Source organism: Diaporthe citri (assembly GCF_014595645.1).
Source record: "Diaporthe citri strain NFHF-8-4 chromosome Unknown scaffold_2, whole genome shotgun sequence".
NCBI classification, from domain to species: Eukaryota; Fungi; Ascomycota; class Sordariomycetes; order Diaporthales; family Diaporthaceae; genus Diaporthe; species Diaporthe citri.
In genome coordinates this window covers 5,027,012-5,045,690 of record NW_025064847.1, presented here as the reverse complement: position 1 = coordinate 5,045,690, position 18,679 = coordinate 5,027,012, and the positions used below count along the sequence as shown (strand labels likewise).

Genomic DNA, 18,679 nt, shown 5'->3' with positions numbered 1-18,679 from the left:
AATCAACATCAATTTGACAACGGGCCGACTGCTCTCGCGGTGAACGATATCGATATACCTCCCTTGTGGCTCGTCGTATCAGTTGAGGAAGATGGATAGGGTCCAGCGCACCATAGACCGCTCCTTCCACCAAGGTTCGTGTCGGGCCTGACACATTACACGGTTTGCGAGATAGTCACCCCAAAAGTGATCAAACCGCAAGTCAGAGGCACAACAATCCTCCAAGGGTGCTTGGCAGCCCAGACATCCAACAATCCCTTCAGCTCCGCTGCTTGCTCCAAGGTATATTCCCTACCGCCCTTCCCCTTCCCGGCCCCCTCACCAATCCCAACGTCATGGTCGAAAGCAAGAATCCGCTCGTTGACCGGGAAGATCGCGCGCTTCTCCCACCTGCCCATGACCACGAGCACCAGCACGGAGAAGGCATGCCACCTCCACAGCCCGGAAACGTCCGGATTGGGGTGGTACGCGGTCAGGAGAGTCAGGGATAGCAGCGAGGCGGCGAGGAGCTGGCTCGTGGGGAGCATGATGGCGAGGCCCTGCTCGATGATGACGCTGAACTGGGACACCTGCGTCGGGGACGGCGGGCAGCGTCGCAATATAGGGATGCACCAGTAGCGCAGGCTGAAGGAGATGCCTGCGGTTTGGGCTAGTACGGGTGTTCGCCTGGGGGAGAGACTCTGGTGGGGAGGGGGGGGGGCGAATGGGTAAGTGCGCACCTGATAGGAGGAGGAGCACAACCGAGACCATGGCCCGGAGGGCTGGGAGGAGGAGGGGTGTGCTGGCGATACTCCCCAGGGTGTCTGTGAGAAGGCTGGTACCCATCGTGTTCTTTCGAATAGCTAGGGAGCTTGGTCTTGATGTGGTCTCTTCCAACGCTTCAATGCCTGTGAGTATGAGTTCCAGGACAGATGTGACTGGGAGAACGGGGAACTTATACCCAGCCCAGATATCAGACATCAGCAGCGGAGGGAAATGGGTCAGCAGAGAGTATTAATATCGATGATGACCAGAAGGAAGCCCAAGCCAGATTGGGTGTAGACGCTCCATTATGAGAGGCCCTGTCCGATCCTTTTGTTCAACGGTCTCGACTAGACTGGGCCTTGTAGTAGATTCCCAGCCTCTCATGCTGCTCACTTCAGCCAGCATTCGCAGAATTACCAGCGTAGTCTCATCAGATCTTAATGGGGCCAGTCCGGTACTATCTCATGAGTCTGGCTCTCACACGAATGCTACTGTCAAGGACGGCCTAAGAGCGGCCACTTGGGAGGCGAGCCGCCGGCCAGGAAGCTCGCGATGTGAAATCTCACCCATATTCTGTTTGGCTCTTGCTTCTTATTCGCCAAGAAGAAACGGCTTATTTGGGCCTCGGATATTGAGATTGCCCCGATGGTGTTCTGAAAATCTTCGTGGCCTTGAGAAAGTTGCTTGGCAACTTTTGGTTGGAAGATTGGCAGGTCTTCTATCCTCCCTTTCATGATAGACTCTTGTGCCACCTAGAAACAATGTTGGTGTATTCTGTGACGGGAGCTCCCGAACCCGGGCGGGGAGAAGTCATCGATTCCCTGCGCAGGTGAAGAAGCCCTTGTTATAACCGAGGGCCCTTAGCCCGGTCTGTGAGGGGGAGATGCAGCCAGTGGAGTCAACGACGATCCCGAGGGTGGGCGGCAACGTGGAGTCGGCATTGGGAAAATGACGACGGTACCGATTGACCGGGTGAGGGGGCAGAGCTGACCGTGTTGGGGTTTCGAAGTAGCCTTCTTGGCTGGAGGTGGTCGAATTGATGGGGGAGAGCTGCTCTCGTTAGCCACTGCATCTCCAACTTCCTGCATTCCCATCTGTTACCCCGACCTTGAGCCAGCAACAACATCGTTACTGACCATACACGGTTGGCTAATCGTCTTGATACTAACATCTGATCACTGATTTGGCAGCAGTACATCTGATTGTATTTTTCGCACAACAGCTTTTGCTGTCTTACATCCCCCCCCCGCCACCCCCACCTGCCTCTCCCGTCGCCTACTCGGACTCTCACACCGGTGACAACAACATTCCCAGGCTGGGTCGACAACAAGATATAGACCGTGAATTTTTATATTCCAAGAACCTTGAGTACTACATATAAGATCTTTGAGTTATACACTCATTGTAAACAAAATACACCATGTCTGGACCTCCGTCTCGCCTCCGCAGTATTATTGGGCACCTCCTTCCCTCCCAGGCCTCGACCTCATCCTCCAAGACCGGGGAGACATGGCAACACAGTCATCACATACACACCCTCTCGCCGACCTTCTTCCTCCCGCGAGCTGCATCTATCGAGCCCCACGCCGAGGCGATGGTCCACATCACCGCCAACGGCTCGGTCCTCCGCCGGACCTACCAGGAGTTCGCGGACCGCGCCAGGGGGCTCGCGTACTACCTCAAGACCCACGGCTACAAGCGGGTCGGCGTGCTGGCGCCAAACACCCCTGCCTTCCTGGAGTGTATCTACGGGATTGTCGCCGGAGGGGCTGTCATCGTGCCTGTGAACTACCGGCTCAAGGAGGACGACATAAGCTACATCTTTGAGTTCTCTGAGGTTGATATCATCATCACCGACTGGGAATTTGAGGGCCTGCTGGCATCTTTCAGGAAGACAAAGCCAGGCGTGAAGATCATCGTCGACACGGACACCGATGCTACTGAAGGGGAGCTCTGTGGCCCCTTTGATGAGATTGTGTCAGAGGGTCTGACGTATGACCGGCAAAACGGCAGTAAAGGCTGGGATGGCCTTTACATCTCTGCCGAGGACGAGGATGAAATGCTAGCCATCCCGTTCACGTCGGGGACTACATCGCGGCCAAAGGGCGTCGTATATTCTCACCGTGGTGCGTATCCCTATCCGTGGTTGCAGCAGAGACGAATCCAGTCGAACTTGCAAGTTGACAGTAACGCGCAGGTTCCTACCTGGCAGCCATGGGAAACGTGATAGAGTCGGGCTTGAACAGCCAAGGTGGACGGTGTAAATATCTCTGGACGCTGCCCTTGTAAGTACTACCCACACCATCTCTCACCGCGGCGGTCACGAAATTAACGGCCTGGGAAAGATTCCATGCGATCGGCTGGACCTTCCCCTGGTCGGTGGTAGCTGTGCGCGGTACCAACATCTGCCTCCGCAAGATCGACTACCCGCTGGTGTGGCGGCTTCTCAAGTCCGAGGGCGTGACGCACTTCAACGCCGCGCCTACGGTCAACACGCTGCTGTGCGCGGACCCCAACGCCGCGCCCCTCGACCGCCCCTGTCAGGTCACCGTAGCTGCATCGCCGCCCTCGGGTCACCTGTTTGAGCAGATGACGAACCTGAACCTTCACCCGGTGCACGTGTACGGGATGACGGAGACGTACGGGCCGATAACTAAGGGGTACATCATGCCCGAGTGGGACGCCCTGGACCCCAAGGAGAAGTACCAGCTCATGGCGCGGCAAGGCCACGGGTTCGTCGCCAGCCTGCCTGTGAGGGTGGTCAAGACGGACCAGCCGGAAGGGGTGCTGGTCGACGTCGCCAGGGACGGAAAGGAAATTGGAGAGATCGTGTTCTTCGGCAATATCTGCTCGAGGGGCTACTTCAAGGACCCCGAGGCAACCAAGAAGTTGTTCACGGGCGGCGGGCTGCACTCAGGCGACCTGGCCGTGCAACACCCGGACGGTGCAATCCAGATCCTGGATCGGGCCAAGGATATCATCATCTCGGGTGGCGAGAACATCTCGTCGGTTGCGCTCGAGAGCATGCTTGTCAAGCACCCCGACGTCCTCGAGGCTGGCGTGGTGGCAGTCGCGGACTCGCACTGGGGCGAGAGGCCTAAGGCTTATGTGACGGTGAGGTCGGGCAAGAACGTGGAAGGCAAGGACGTGGTCGACTGGGCGAAGCACCAGAGCCAGATCTCCAAGTTCATGGTCCCCAGGGAGGTGGAGATTGTGTCGGAGCTGCCCAAGACGTCGACGGGCAAGATCAAGAAGAATGACCTTCGGGAGTGGGCGAAGCACGGCCAGCACAAGTAGTGAGCGAGGGCTCACTCAGACTCCATCAGAGGCCAGCGTCAGAAGCCGGATGATGGGGCTCGGGGCTGTGGAAGAAACGTTTAGTGAGCCTGGAGCACGCAGACATGCTGTCTCCCGTTCGTCCGGATCAGGTGGGAGGCGCAAATAACACCGCCAGAAATCCACACGGGTTGCATAACCGGGGGGAAACATGAGCTCATTTCTTGAGTCCTCATAGATCAGTGCTCGTCCAACGTTGAGTTGCAACAAGGGGCTCACCATGGGAAGAAGGAGCGGCGGGGACGCGGGCCGCCCACCCGGGCGCAGGGGCTGTTGGGTAGACGGGCAGAGGTTCCTGTGAAAGACGCTTGAGTAGACAGAGTCGTTTTGTGTCTGCAATGTTGAAATGCGTCATCTATAGTCTTTTCTATTTCGGTATTAGCTGGTCTGTTGATTCAGCCAAATGTACAAAAATGCTACGGTCATTTGTGCTTGTCCTGAGTCGTATAAACTGGGGGCCGGGCCGCCTGGGTCAATCTATACCGCAAACACCCGCGAGCGAGTTTTGATTATTGGAGGAGGGTAAGGTGTTGGTGTATCGAACAGTTCATAACAGCGTTGATTTGATTAGCCGGCGGAAAGGGAACTGGGTTCGAATGTTCTCCTACTTCTGTAGACCTTGATTGTTCAGTTAAAGGAGTGGGTGTCCAACCAGGCCAGGGTCAATAACCTTGGGTGGTGTGGATAAAAGGATGGCCAGATCTCGCTTGTACACCCGTGTCCCATCTCAGATCTGTGTCGCCTCGGAACGGCCCGCAGCGGGGAATGGACCGTGATGCAACAAGACCCGTAGACCAGCACAAGGAGGTGCTAAGCTATTACACTCTCTGCCGGTTGTGGATTTCGAAAGGCGGAGAATAGTTTCTTCCTAAAGAGATAGTATGCAGGCCGGACAAAAGATCGACCAACAGATCCAGATCGCCATGTAGGAGGGGGGGTTTGGCCTTGTCAGGTCCCTGCATTAGTCGCAGATCGATCTGTACCTTGCAGTTCGCCAAGTCTGAGCAGGGGTCCGACTACTGCTCCGAAGTCTTTGACATCATTGCCGGAGCCTCTCTAGCTTGGATTTCTCTGGAATGCTTCCGGGTGAGTCTGTAGAGTTTCTATCCGCCCCGGCAGAACTCACTACCGTACTCAAAATGTTCTCTGTGCCAGATGAACAAGGACAAGTGTGACGGCAATAACTATCAACAGCAGCATAGTACATCATGGGTAAATCAGCGAGAGTCGTCTACTGTGAGACATGTATGATCTATCCCGAATCACAGGATAAAACTGACAGATCCGCAGGGTTCAGGACAGACCTCCGTCTCCACGACTCCCCAGCACTCAAAGCAGCCCTGGACCTGAACCCGGAATGCCTCTGGCCGATATTCACGTGGGACCCTCACTATGTCTACCGCGCCAAGGGAGGGACCAACAGATGGCAGTTCCTCCTGGACTGCCAGAACGACCTCTCCGCGTCCATCACCAAGCTGAACAAGAAGTCCAAGCTCTTCGTCCTGCGCGAGGGGCCCCAGACCCTGTTTCCCAAGCTCTTCAAGGCCTGGAACGTGACGCACCTCGTCTTCGAGAAGGACACCGACGCCTACGCCCGAGACCGCGATGAGGCAGTCACCAAAGCAGCCAAGGAGGCCGGCGTCGAGGTCATCATCAAGTCGGGCCGCACGCTGTGGGACAGCGACGAGGTCGTCAAGGCCAACGGCGGCAAGCCCACCATGTCCGCGGCCCAGCTCAGGAACGCGGGCGACAAGTGCGGCAAGATAGCCCAGGCCATCCCGGCGCCAAAGTCCCTCCCGGACCCGGGCGACATGCCCACCGACGACCTCGCGAACGAGCACGACCAGCCGCCCGCGGACCCGGACTTCAACGCGGCGTGGCGCACCCTCAAGGACAAGGGCTACACCAAGCTCGCGGGCCCGCGCGGGGACTTCGCCGTCGAGACCATGGCGGAGCTGGGCTTCCCCGAGGCGACGACGCCGCACCGCGGCGGCGAGACGGTCGCGCTCAGGATACTGGACGAGGTCATGGCCGATGTTGAGTACGCGGCCACTTTCCGAAAGCCGAACACCAGCCCCGCCGCGTTCGAGCCGCAGTCGACCACCCTGCTGAGCCCGTTCCTGCACTTTGGCGCCTTGAGTTGTCGCCTCTTCTACCACCGTGCCCAGGAGGCCGTTGACTCGTACAAGGGCGCTTCGTCGTCCCCGCCTGAGAGCTTGACGGGCCAGCTGCTGTTCCGGGATAGTAAGTAGCTTTAAGTGGAATCCTTGCTTCCCGTCGAAATCTCACGAGGTGGGTTCAGTTACTGACACACATCATAGTGTACTTCGCGGCTCAAGCAGCCCTAGGCCACGCAATGGTGCAGACAGCCTACAACCCCGTGGTGAGGTTCATCCCGTGGCACCTTCCCTCAGTGCTGGAGGCGAGCAGCAGCCCGACGGATAAGACCACGAAGGAGACCACCGTCCCGGGCAAGTACAAGGTCGACAGCCCCCAGGCGGAGGAGTGGTTCCAGCGGTGGAAGGCCGGCACCACGGGGTTCCCCTGGATCGACGCGCTGATGCGGCAGCTGCGCCACGACGGCTGGATACACCACCTGGGCCGCCACTCGGTGGCGTGCTTCCTGACGCGCGGAGGGTGCTACGTGCACTGGGAGCGCGGCGCCGAGGTCTTCCAGGAGCTCCTGCTTGACCACGAGCCCGCTTGCAACGGCGGGAACTGGCAGTGGCTCAGCTGCACGGCCTTTTTCGCGCAGTACTACCGCTGCTACTCGCCCGTGAGCTTCCCGCAGAAGTGGGATAAGGAGGGCGCATTCGTGAAGCGGTGGGTGCCTGAGCTGGACGGATTGCCCGCGAAGTACATATACGAGCCGTGGAAGGCGCCCATCGCAGACCTGAAGAAGGCCGGGGTGAAGCTGGTGGAGTTCCCCGGTGTCGGCGAGGAGATGGGCAAAGGCACGTACCCGAAGCCGATGTTTGACTTTGCAGAGAGGCGGACGATCTGCATCGCGAGTCTGAAGAAGGCCTATGGCGTTGGCCTGCACGGGAACGACAGGAAGGTGCTGGACGGGAGCTGGAGGGAGCTGTTCGAGGGTGGTGGTGACAACGAGGAGGTCATGGGCCTGACCGACCAGAGCGACGATGGCAGAGACGCGGATAATGCTGACGCTGGTAACGGCAGAGAAGCGGGCAGCAAGAAAGCCAACGGCAAGCGTTCCAAAACAGGGCCCATGGACAGGCATGTCAAGAAGCAGAAGACATAGGGTTCGGAACTGTGAGCGGTTGCCCAGATTGCAGGGACTGATCTGTTTGATTCGACCGCCTTGGCTAGCCGTAAAACATACTCGCCACGGGTGGGGAGCCAGTGAATGCACACGCCCATCTAGCTGCATATTTGGACATATGAGATAGTGCTATTCACAGCCTTTCTAAAGTGCTCTTTATTCGCATCAACCGCTACCTCACAAGAGCAACAGCGCATGTAGTAGGCCAAGAGCCATCAATCCTTCCACCTCGACGTCCTCGCCCACTCCCGGCTGAAGTCCTCCAAGTCCACGTGGATCCTCAAACCCTTCGCCGCCATCGTACCAAACACACCCCTCAGATCAGCCGAGTCCATATCCTTCACAAGTGTACCGAAAGCCTCCATGGCGAGGTCCTTGGACCACGGGCAGGCGCCGACGGCCCGGTAGAACGCCTCCGCCGCCTTGCCCCTGAGCTCCTTCTTGTGCAGCTGGCAGAAGCGGACGTAGCCCCGCCACAGGCCGGCGCTGCCTCTGCAGCTCTCGCTGTCCAGGGCCGCCTCGAAGGCTGCGCGCGCCGAGTGGACGGTCCCTGCGTGGAGCTCGTGGAGGATGGCAAACACTCTGCTGCTCACGCGGTCGTGGGGTTCTCTCAGTACGAGGACCCGCAGCGCCTCGCGCACTGGGTCGTTGAGGAGGAGGCTGGTGTCGGCCCAGGCGAAGAGGTTCAGGAAGATCGTGTTAGAAGGGAAGATCATTAGGAATGAGTATAGCTGCTCTCTCACGAACGGTGGTCGGAATGGGCCCCTGCTGGCGTGAAGATAGAGCAGGTGTGCTGCGAACTGTAAGAGCCGCTCGAGGTCGGCTGATGACCCATGGCCGCGCGATATGACGTCGGAAGTAAAGGCGTTGATGCTGCTCACTGCCGCTGAGATACTGCCCTGTTGGGATGACAAGGGTTCCGTCGAGGTTTCGGTGGAGAGATACTCGAATAAGGACAGGGTCTGAGCGAACACTGACGCTTGACTGAGGTCACCGGAGGAGAGCAAGAAGTCTCTGTGTGAGGAGAGCATTTGCCGCGTCTTCAGCAGCTGACTTGGGGCTATACTATCCTCGGTACCAAGGAGTTTGCCAACCATGCTTTGATCGCTTCGATCTTCGGTCGATAAGACGCACAGAGCGAGAGCCTTGTGCTTGTTTCCCGCCTCGAGCTCCAAACAGGCGAACGTGTTCCACAAGGGCTGCTTCAGTGATAAGTCTTGACTTGACGCAGACAGAAAAACTTTCCTCGCCACATCTTCATTTCCCTGCCGCCACTCTGCAAGAGCGTATGCATTGTACAGACACGTGTTCGACGGGTATCGCTTCAGGAGCGTCTTTGCTGCCTTTTTGACAGCGGCGGGATCCTTCTTCCACGCCAAGGCCAGGCTGTATTCCGCGACAGAATCAAAATCAAAATTCAAAGCCAGTTGTGTCGTGACCTTCAGAACCAAGTCAAGGTCTGAAGATGATGTATGCTCGACATAGCTGAACCAGGTTATGCTGGCGAAGAGGATGTCCGTAGATAAGGCCATGTGCCGATTGGGATGTTTGAACCTGGGCTCTCTCTTTCCTATTTCCTCAGCCTCATGATGCCCCTTAGAACTCAATTCCTCAATTGCAACCACGTTGCCATGTATGAACGGGTCGCTGAGCGCCTCTTCAATCACAGTGCTGGGCGTTTTTGAAGCTGGTAGGCATCGGTTGAAGAGTAAGAAAGCATCAATCAGCGGCTCCTTCACCGATGTAATAACGGCTGGTGGCAGGTAGAATACCAGTGGCTTGAGATCGGAGAACATGACCACGCGAAACGGATCTTCTTCTGTCCCTTCATCTAGGGTTCGAGCAGGAAGCCTCGCCCTCGTACCTCGGTGCGTTTCCAAAGCAGCCCAAGCTTTGTACATGTCTCTCGTACCAGGTGGTGCAGGTGGTGGGTAGGATCTCGACTCTGGCAAGTCGGCCATTTCCTCTGCTTCTGCGAAATGCATCCACCCTTTGGCACCGTCTTCGCCGATACGAGGGACTTCGCTCTCCCAAAAGTCCCCCGAACGACGACATCAGATCATCGGCCTCTAGGTCGGACGCATCCCTAGGTCGAGCAAACGTGAGCTCCAGGGTGGCTTGCCACGCGGCAACTGCCAGCTCCGAGTAGCCAGCGTCGTAAATGAATCGTGTGGTCCTCAAGAAGACATAGACGAGTTCGTTGCAGATATCAACTAATAAGGAAGCGTTGGTGGCGCTCGTTTCAATGCGGGCCAAGCGTTGCCTCAGTAGCTGTAAACGATCAAAGTGCAACTTCTTCATTTCATCGTAGGTGAAGGTTGCCATGTTTGAAAGCCTATGATTCAGATGCGTTTTCCACAAAGCGAAGCTGTCGTCCTCGCGACTGACCTCGGACCAGCGTTTCGTCAGTGTTTTACCGCTCCACGCTCGAGAGCCTTCGCGCATGAGCCTCAAGAGTAATCTTTCACGGCCTTTCTTGTCTCGAGCATGAGGCAGGGCCTCTTCGAGAAGAGAAACTCTGATGCTTGCTAGACCTTTAGCTTCATCATCACTCCTCTCTTGGCGAGTGTGCTCATCCAGGCGGAGGAGTGACTCTTGCAGATCAATTAGATCCAGCCAGGCATCTACGTCCTCGGGATGATCCTTGACCTGCCGAGATAGCTCGACAGACCTTTGCCTCGCAGGATCAGACAAGTCGACGGCTGGTTCGGTCTCGGAATCCGAGGTATCGGCAGACTCGAGATCACTATCAAAAAAGTCACGGGCCTTGGCCTTGCCTTGGATTGACCGATAATCCGGCCCCTCATCCCCAGAGACGTCTTCAGGCTCGGCACTGGCCCTCTTCCGCTTGCGAGAGTCTGACATGGGGATGTAATCATACCAGTCTTCATTGAGCTCTGCCTGATCTTGACCTGGTTTCGAGCGCAACCTGAAGACCTGCACCTTCTTCCGGGATGCATTGGCCAAGATGTTCCTGTCTCGAAAGGCGGACGGGCCGTCTCCCAACTTGCCTCCGAGGCTGAAAAGCTGCTTGGGGCCATCGTAGATGAGGCGAAGCCTACCCGTCGCTCCCAGGACTCTGCCTGCACCATAACGACGGTATGCAGGGACCTTGGAGCGTTCGTTTGACCCGTATCTCACAATTAGGGAATCCCCTCGTTTATCCGTGACGAACAAGGGCTCTCCCTGGGGAGCCGTTTTCACCTGAGCTGGAGCTGGAGATGGCGGTCTGTCCGCACTGCGAGAACGTCGCCGCTCATGGCGGCGATGGCGGTGGTGCGAGGTTGATTTCGTGTGCCTGCTCCGGTGTTGGTCATGGCTCTTGTGGTCACGCCCGCCTCTACCATGGTCCTTCTCAAGCGCCTTTGCGGCATCCGAACTAGAAGTCTTTGATGAACTCTCTGGCACCGGCGCGAAGGAGGAGAATTTTGGAACACGTCGGGTCTTCTCAGGTTCGGTGGCCTCGTTTGACACGAGGGGCTCAGAAGAGGCTGGTGGTTCTCGAGGCTTGGGCTTGAAAGATGCGAATTTTGGGGCGGCTGGCCTGTTGTCCATGACGGGCTTTGGGAAGCTCCACAGACCAGCTCGCCGGTGATCGCGGTGATCTGTCCAACGTTGGCAGGGACCAAGCGGTGTGGCTCAATGTCACTCAGGCTCGTCAAGAGATGCGGACCGTGCCAAGTGCAGTGTAAGAATGCTACTTGTAAATGCCGGGGTGGTCCGAGTAGAGGCCGGCGGTGTCAGCCCCAGATCAAGTTGATGTGCTGTTGGGGCGTGGGTATCGTCCAATCGATCCAGGTTGAGATGTGACGTGACGTATTTAGCAATCGCAAGACATAAAGAAACTCTCGTTGTGGGCCTGTGGGCATCAGAAGGGTGCAGGACGCCAAGTGTACTTCATATTGGAAGACAACTAAACTGACTGCAAGTGCTCAATGCCCGAGTGCTTGGATACGGGTCCCCTAATGCCAGGGTTAGGGGACAACCCTGCGACTCTGCTGGGAGCTTGCAGGGTGAAACCTGGAGAGGTGTGCCTGTACGTATGTACCGCGATTATCGCCCGAACACGTCGTACCCGGAGTATCACTGAGACGCGCCACAAGTGTCTTTGATGCTGCTCTGAACTACAACCTGCAGTGATCACGTATCCTTGACGAGTACGCGATAGTACAATAGGCCATCCGAGATACGACGGACAGAGTATCCATTAGAACGCAAGAAATTGTCCAGTAACAGGTTAGCCCAGAGGAGGTCATCCTACAGGAGACAGGAGGTTATCCCACAGGAGGTTATCCCACAGCAGGTATCCCACAAGAGGCTGTGAGAGTTGTTTCTAGGCTACTCACTGTTGTGTCAGGTACCCATGCCGCCACGAACCATCAAGGTGGAATAGCACCAAGACCGACCAGGTGACACATTTTAGGGGACCTAGGCGCCTTACTGCAGTTGGCAAAGCTGCCCCCCAGACCGGCAGCTCATGCAGGGCAGCTCTCTTCCAATCATCAGACGGAGGGGTCCTAAGACGGGCCCCCAGGATCCAGGTATGATGCAATGCTCGAAGCCTCGTGCCCCCAAAATAAAGTCACAATGCATCCCCATCCACCCGTCCACCTGGCAGTTGTAGGGTGACCCCATCCTGCTGCATCTTGATCGATGCTGTGCAGTTTGCTTTGCGCGCTCGTGACCTTGATGAGGATGCATACAGTGCTGCGAGCCCCTCAAGCCAGGACCCTTACCAGGATGGCCCTCCGTCCAACTATTGCGCAATCTGCCAGCCCCGAGACAGCTTGTCGCAGATTAGGCTCGTCGATGCAGCCAACCTTCTCGGCATAGAACACCGATGACTCGACCTCGTGTTTACTGAACTGCTATCTACCGCGTCTGGCCTGAACATAGACTCTAGGCGGATACGCGGACAGACTTGCAAGTGACCGCACAGCCAGCTCTGTGCCACCTGGGCCCCAATATAGACATATTTCATTCCTCCTTGAAACACAGCCATCGCAGCTGCTCGACCATGGCCTGCAGTTGACGGCCACCGAAACTCCAAGCCCACCAGCCGCGCGAGCCTTGGGTTCCTTGTCCCTCACCGTCCGCCCCGGCCGCAAAGAGTGGGCCCCTCGTCACCTCCCACCCTCATCATCCCCTCGTCCACCTTTGATCTTCTTCTTCCCGCCTTCTTAAACTTTCCCCCACCCGGTCAAGATACTTCCATCCTGAACCTAATCGCACTGACCCACCCATCAAACCCGTCCGACTGCGCGCCATGCTTACCCGTCCGACTCTGTGATGCAGGGAGGGCACCACTCGGCAACACCCAACGCCCAGCTAGCAGCGATATATCAGACAGGAGAGCCTCTATAATCAACCGCCCAAGATGGACAACGACCAGGACGACGACAGGCCGCACCTCGCGGTGCCCCACTCGCCCATCAGCCACAGAAGGCGTTCACGGCCTGCGTCGCGCATGCACAGCCGGCGAGGGTCCATGTCAGACGAGCCTACTGAGCGGACGTCGCTGCTTGGGCGCTCCAGGTCCCACGTCAAGATCTCCGATGCGCCCGACAGTCCACGCACGCCGCGCACACTACGCAACGTGCAGCTGCCGACGGGCAGTAGCTTTCTAGGTTCGCACTACTGCGCTGTTGCTGCTGTGCTTGACATATCAGAGCTAACATTGAGGTCCTCGCCTTCGCAGCTGCTACCCCTTCCACCAAGCACCACAGCCGAGCCGGATCATGGGGCACACGCCTGATCAATGCCATCTCCCACCAGCAAGACCCCATGGCCGAGTCCAAAACATCCTTCTCCCAAGATGACCGCGTCTGGTACGACCAATTTACCTCCACCGACTGGGTACACGACAGCATCGCTGATGCCTACCGCGCCAAGGCCCTTCGGAGCCGCACCGACTTCTGGGGCCGTTTCTACCTCCTTTTCGACGGCGCACAGGGCTGGATTCTCTCCGCCGTAGTTGGCTTTATTGTTGCCGTTATAGCGTACGCCATCAACGTGTCCGAACAGGTGCTCTTCGATTGGAAGGATGGCTACTGCCAGACGAGCTGGTACCTGAGCGAGAAGAGATGCTGTCCGCTGGGGGACTGCACTGACTGGGTGTCTTGGTCCGACGTTGTCGTTGACTTGCCCATTGCTGCCAAGTGGAGAGAGTGGCTCGTCTACATCCTCTGGGTCAGCTTGTTCGCACTGGCTGCGTGTCTGCTCACGCTCACGACAAAGACGGTCGTTCCCTCGGCTTACAGACTCTCCACGTTGGACGAGAATCTGGCAGCCGAGGCTGCTCCTTTAGCAGACAACGAGCCTGAGCACGAGAACGGCGACGCCAGTCCCCCGCGAAACCGCCAGGAGACCTCGCCCTCCCCCACGGCGCCGCCCATGATCTACTACTCGGCTGCTGGCAGCGGAGTCGCCGAGGTGCGCGTCATCCTGAGCGGCTTCGTGCTGCACGGTTTCTTGGGCCTCAAAACCCTCATCATCAAGTCGGTGGGCCTGATCCTCAGCGTGGCATCCGGCTTGAGCCTGGGGAAGGAAGGCCCCTATGTCCATATTGCGACTTGTGTTGGCAACATCGCCTGTCGTTTGTTCGAAAAGTACGATCGAAACGACGGAAAGCGACGTGAAGTGCTTTCAGCAGCCGCAGCAGCAGGTGTTGCCGTTGCTTTCGGTGCGCCTCTGGGGGGAGTTCTCTTCGGATTGGAGGAGGTGGCTTACTTCTTTCCCGCCAAAACCCTCTTCAGGACCTTCTTCTGTTGCATCATTGCCGCCTTGACCTTGAAGTTTCTCAATCCATATGGAACCCACAAAATTGTCATGTTCCAAGTTCACTACGCCGTTGACTGGGAATACTTCGAGCTCGTCTCCTTTGTCATTGTCGGGATCCTCGGCGGAGTTCTCGGTGCCTTGTTCATCAAGGCCTCCAGGTACTGGGCCAGGACCTTCCGCAAGATTCCTGTCATCAAAAAGGTGCCCGTCGTGGAGGTCATCCTGGTGGCCATGGTCACAGGGTTGATCGGATACTGGAACGGGCTTACAAAGCTGCCTGTGGCGAAGCTGCTCTACAATCTCGCAGCTCCTTGCGACCCGGAGGATGATAGTCTGGACGAGCTTGGCCTGTGCCCAGAGGCAAGGGTGGACATTCCTCCCGTACTGCGGAACTTGTTGGTGGCCTTCCTCATCAAAGGTTTCTTGACCGTCATTACGTTCGGTATTGTGAGTTGTTTGATCCTTCATCCCTATCGTGCTTGATCCCCTGTGCGAGGAGTTCTGACGAGAAACTAACACGACCGAACCATTCAGAAAGTTCCAGCTGGTATATACGTGCCATCCATGGTGGTAGGCGGCTTGATGGGCCGATTGATTGGACATATTGTTCAATGGCTCGTCATGACGTTCAACACATGGCCCGTCTGGGACCGATGCTCACGGATAGGAGATGCCACTTGTATTCAACCTGGTGTATATGCCCTGATCGCCGCCGGTTCGACCATGTGTGGCGTGACTCGACTGTCTGTCACGCTCGCCGTAATCCTCTTCGAGCTAACTGGAAGCCTTGACTATGTGCTGCCCTTTTCCTTGGCCATTCTGGTTGCGAAGTGGACATCAGATTTCATCGAGCCACTGAGCATCTATGTGAGTGGGACATTCACAAGCAAAGTGAAGAGCACATACTGACTGCGGCTAGGATCTTTTGACGGAGCTGAACTCATATCCTTTCCTCAACAACAAACACAAGCCGATCTTCACGACGGACCTCGCAGACCTTGTGCCCAAGGTACGCCGCGTGAGGGTGATTGACATAACCAACTCCCCTCTCGTTTCAGCCACAAGCCTGAGAGGCAAGCTCGAGCGTCTTCATGCTGCTGGAGAAATCGATGGCGGCCTGCCTATTCTTAGGAATGACGTGCTGGTCGGATTGATACCTGCACCAGACCTTGAGTTCGCCCTGGATCAGCTTTCTGACGAGAGTTCGGACTTGTGTCTCATGGCCCAAGTGCCTTCCATTGACGATTCGGATGACGGTTCACCTGATCCCACTGACTTCACAAGATACATCGACCCGGTACGTACATTGGTGAACTTTGCAGGAATCGCAACCTAACAGCTTCGATAGGCACCCGTCGCTCTGGACATACATTCTTCCATGGACCTTGTATACGAGTGCTTCGTGAAACTCGGTTTGAGATATATTTGCGTCCTTCGTGACGGCAAGTACGCTGGCATGGTTCGTATCGCCTTACTGTGCTCGATTTTACAAGGGGTAGCGGCGAAAGCTGACATTCAAAAACAGACACACAAGAAGACTTTCGTCAAGTATATGAGAGAGCTGGAGAAGCAAGGCCACATGTAAGCCATGGAATACGGCAGGAAAGTTGGAAAGAGACACAAGAACACCACACGCCCCAGAGGCAAGCTGCATCTGCCGACAAGAGAGTTCGGCAGCTATTCATATGCATTCGAGCGTTGGGATACAGCATTCGGCGTCATAACTTGTCAGGAAAGATAGAATATTATTCACATTTGCCAAAGTACCTCATGCATGTATCGCTGTGCGCTGAAAAAAAACGCAAAGACTTTGGGGGATGACGTCGCCGCCTCGAATCCGAATTCGTGTCTCGAGCTCAACGTAGCGCAGCAGGAGTCACTTGCAGCGGACGCTCTTTGCCGCCCGGTCGACTTCGCGGGTATATGGGGCCGCTCGAGGTCGTCTGCCTGGCCGTGGACAGGCAACTATGCGTCGCTTCTCTTTGATCGCGAGCCGCGGCCGGTTTATCGTAGTTGTTCACTCTCTCTCCCAGGTTGGCAATTGTACGCGTTGCCAACTGCAATTTATCATGATGCTTATCTGCGGACCGGCAGAAACGCTTGGGCCGTTCGGGGCGCTACCTCAGCGCTGATGGCTCTGATGTCTTGGATCCGATGACAGATAGCAAGCGCAGCGGCTGGTGGGTGGGTATGGTGCGGCGGAGTCTCTCAGTCTGCACGGCGATCTTCGCCAACAGCCACACCGGGCGTCCGCGAGAACTGGTATCTTCGAATATGACTCTTCCGAGGGTTGGACAATCCATATTCAGACGGCTCGGTGTCCCAGTCTCATCACCATGGTGTATGGTCACATCTGAGAACGAAGAGAATAAGGCGGTCTTTTCGGCGTCGTATTTAATATGCAACTAGCTAAGATGCACTTGGGATCAGTTCCAAATAGGCACTTCAGCAATGTATGGGCCATTAGCACTCAGGAATCTGCCCAATCGTGCCGTGTCGTCTCGTATACCGTGGAGCCTCGCTCAGGCGCATGCCTGTAATGTGTGTTTATAGTGGTGGACTCCCCATCCAGGATGTCGAGGGGAAAGAGGTGCTGTGCTCGTCGAGCCTGACCATTGCCGTGTCACCTCACAACCAAAAGCTATGTCGATCTTTGACCTTTGTCCTGGTTTTCTCGGTCTCCCTCCTAACTGGGTGGGCCTGCTATATTTTCACCATACTGGTCCTCCACCAGGGCGCCCGCAGTGGCCTTCTCTTCGTCCTGGTTTGCCGCAGCTGCTGACTCGGCCAACCGACGAATCGTGTCTATTAGGTCCTCGTCACTACGGCGCTGCCCCTGCAATGTGAGCATCAGGGATGATGGCAACTTGACACTCTGGTTCTTCTTCTGACCAAGCTTTTCCCTCTTCCTTGGCGCTTTGGACTTGGGCGAAACGCTGGAACCCCCTTGACTCGATCGCAGCCGTAAAGGAATTGTCTCGGTTGTCAGGAAGCATCGACTCATGAATGGGAAACGAGTCGTTTGCGCGCTTTGGAGCACGTACGATTATGCATCAATGGCCGCTGTGAATCTAAAAAAAAGGGGGGGGGGGAGGGGTTCTTCTTCTGCAAGGCTGAGGAAACGGCAAGTCTTTGGCCTTGCGTCGTGCAGCCTCAGCAGCCTCCTCCTGGTGTGCTCCTGCTTCAATTTCGGCGGTGGACTCAGTTCGATGGGAATTAGAAGCTCCATTCTCATCTTCCTGGCGGCTAATGAAGGCCTGCTGCCAGACCCGTGCTCGAAGGTTAAACAACACATACGCCCCTCCCCCTCCCAACCAAGGCTATTACCCAACGTCCTCAGCATTCTTCTCGTAAAAGATCGTAAGTCCGCACTTGACCAAGCTCACGAATTGATCGAAGCAGAAGGCTATACTGACATTCACACAGGGATGCAGCGAAGCTGTTTTTGTCCCTGTACATGAGCTGCATATTGTCGAATTAATTACCAAATGATCACGATCGTGTTGGTTAATCAAACCAGATTGATTATTGAAATTTAAATGCCTAGCTGGGTATTCCTGAGAATAAGTTTGTACAACATCCTGCAGGCCGGTATCCTCCACGCCGCACTTGACGACGTCCTCGAGGGACTCGCACTTCCGAAGAGAGGTGACATACTGCTGGTCTTTGGCACTGAAGACGCGCGTGGATGGCCCAGGAATTCCTCATTATTCAAGCTTTGGGGATAATAATAGTAGTACTTAACTTACTCATAAAACAATCGAGAGACTCAAGATGTGGAGGAGCCTAGATAGACCATGAACAGTTGTAACTACGCTTTTCTCTCTTGAGCCCTTGGGCATAATGTATAGTCTTATTTCTGCCACAACATTTCATAACCAAAGACAGATATCTTGAGCCCGGTTCATACAATAATCAGATTTGAATAAATTCAAGCCAGTGTCACGCGAACAAATTTTAGGACGAGTTGTTTGTGAAACAACAAGGGTTTTTCTTTGTCTCAGTCTATCTAAGGAGATTTGTTGATGGTGTGTAGCAATGATGCCGTGATGTCGTGTTGTTCTGATGCTGAATACTCAATGTCGTGGTATAGTTGGGTATCGTAATGCGCCTCCTACAATTTTCCGAAATTCCAAAACGCCGTGCTATCTATAGTGAAAAGATGACTCATGATTTCGATCTCCCTTGCAGCCCTTCCAATCCAAAAAGTCAAGTCCCGCTTGTGTCTGTCCAGTGCGCCCGGAGTGGGTATGGCGTGTGTGTGTGAGCTAGTAGTAGTGCTCATGTCGGTGCGCGTCGAATCTGGCAGTGTCGAAAAGTCCAAACCAAACCCAACAACCAAAGTCGAAATCATGAGGACCTCAAGTAAAATCAAACGCTGAAAAATAAACCCAAAGTTTTTTCTCTGGGAAAAAAAGCTTTCCACCGTGGTGGAAGCAGACCGCCTCAGGTGAGTGGCTGACGACGGCGACGGGCAATGACCGAGAGCCTGCGGGCGTTGCCATGTCCTTGACGGCGCAGGGCGGCGCGCTGGCT

The 18,679-nt window shown here is 55.9% G+C and overlaps 6 protein-coding genes across 6 annotated transcripts; 3 read left to right on the top strand and 3 right to left on the bottom strand.

The window, feature by feature from the left end:
- Positions 1-155: 155 nt before the first annotated feature.
- Positions 156-750, bottom strand: INS49_006936 (uncharacterized protein; the record flags this gene model as incomplete). Its single annotated transcript, XM_043167703.1, has 2 exons — positions 156-637; positions 720-750. The coding sequence occupies 2 exons, from the start codon at positions 748-750 to the stop codon at positions 156-158; spliced, it is 513 nt and encodes a 170-aa protein (XP_043028847.1).
- A 1,414-nt stretch (positions 751-2,164) lies between these two features.
- Positions 2,165-4,041, top strand: INS49_006935 (uncharacterized protein; the record flags this gene model as incomplete). Its single annotated transcript, XM_043167702.1, has 3 exons — positions 2,165-2,870; positions 2,942-3,029; positions 3,090-4,041. The coding sequence occupies 3 exons, from the start codon at positions 2,165-2,167 to the stop codon at positions 4,039-4,041; spliced, it is 1,746 nt and encodes a 581-aa protein (XP_043028846.1).
- Positions 4,042-5,288: 1,247 nt separating this feature from the next.
- INS49_006934 (uncharacterized protein) lies at positions 5,289-7,342 on the top strand (the record flags this gene model as incomplete). Its single annotated transcript, XM_043167701.1, has 3 exons — positions 5,289-5,316; positions 5,371-6,324; positions 6,402-7,342. 3 exons carry the CDS (start codon positions 5,289-5,291, stop codon positions 7,340-7,342), a joined length of 1,923 nt encoding a protein of 640 aa, XP_043028845.1.
- A 236-nt stretch (positions 7,343-7,578) lies between these two features.
- Positions 7,579-10,918, bottom strand: INS49_006933 (uncharacterized protein; the record flags this gene model as incomplete). The annotated part of the gene is made up of 2 exons (XM_043167700.1): positions 7,579-8,917; positions 9,276-10,918. 2 exons carry the CDS (start codon positions 10,916-10,918, stop codon positions 7,579-7,581), a joined length of 2,982 nt encoding a protein of 993 aa, XP_043028844.1.
- Positions 10,919-12,740: 1,822 nt separating this feature from the next.
- On the top strand, positions 12,741-15,728 carry INS49_006932 (uncharacterized protein; the record flags this gene model as incomplete). The annotated part of the gene is made up of 6 exons (XM_043167699.1): positions 12,741-12,978; positions 13,035-14,590; positions 14,678-15,010; positions 15,063-15,440; positions 15,492-15,602; positions 15,669-15,728. 6 exons carry the CDS (start codon positions 12,741-12,743, stop codon positions 15,726-15,728), a joined length of 2,676 nt encoding a protein of 891 aa, XP_043028843.1.
- A 1,101-nt stretch (positions 15,729-16,829) lies between these two features.
- Positions 16,830-17,147, bottom strand: INS49_006931 (uncharacterized protein; the record flags this gene model as incomplete). The annotated part of the gene is made up of 1 exon (XM_043167698.1): positions 16,830-17,147. The coding sequence occupies one exon, from the start codon at positions 17,145-17,147 to the stop codon at positions 16,830-16,832; it is 318 nt and encodes a 105-aa protein (XP_043028842.1).
- Positions 17,148-18,679: the final 1,532 nt, after the last annotated feature.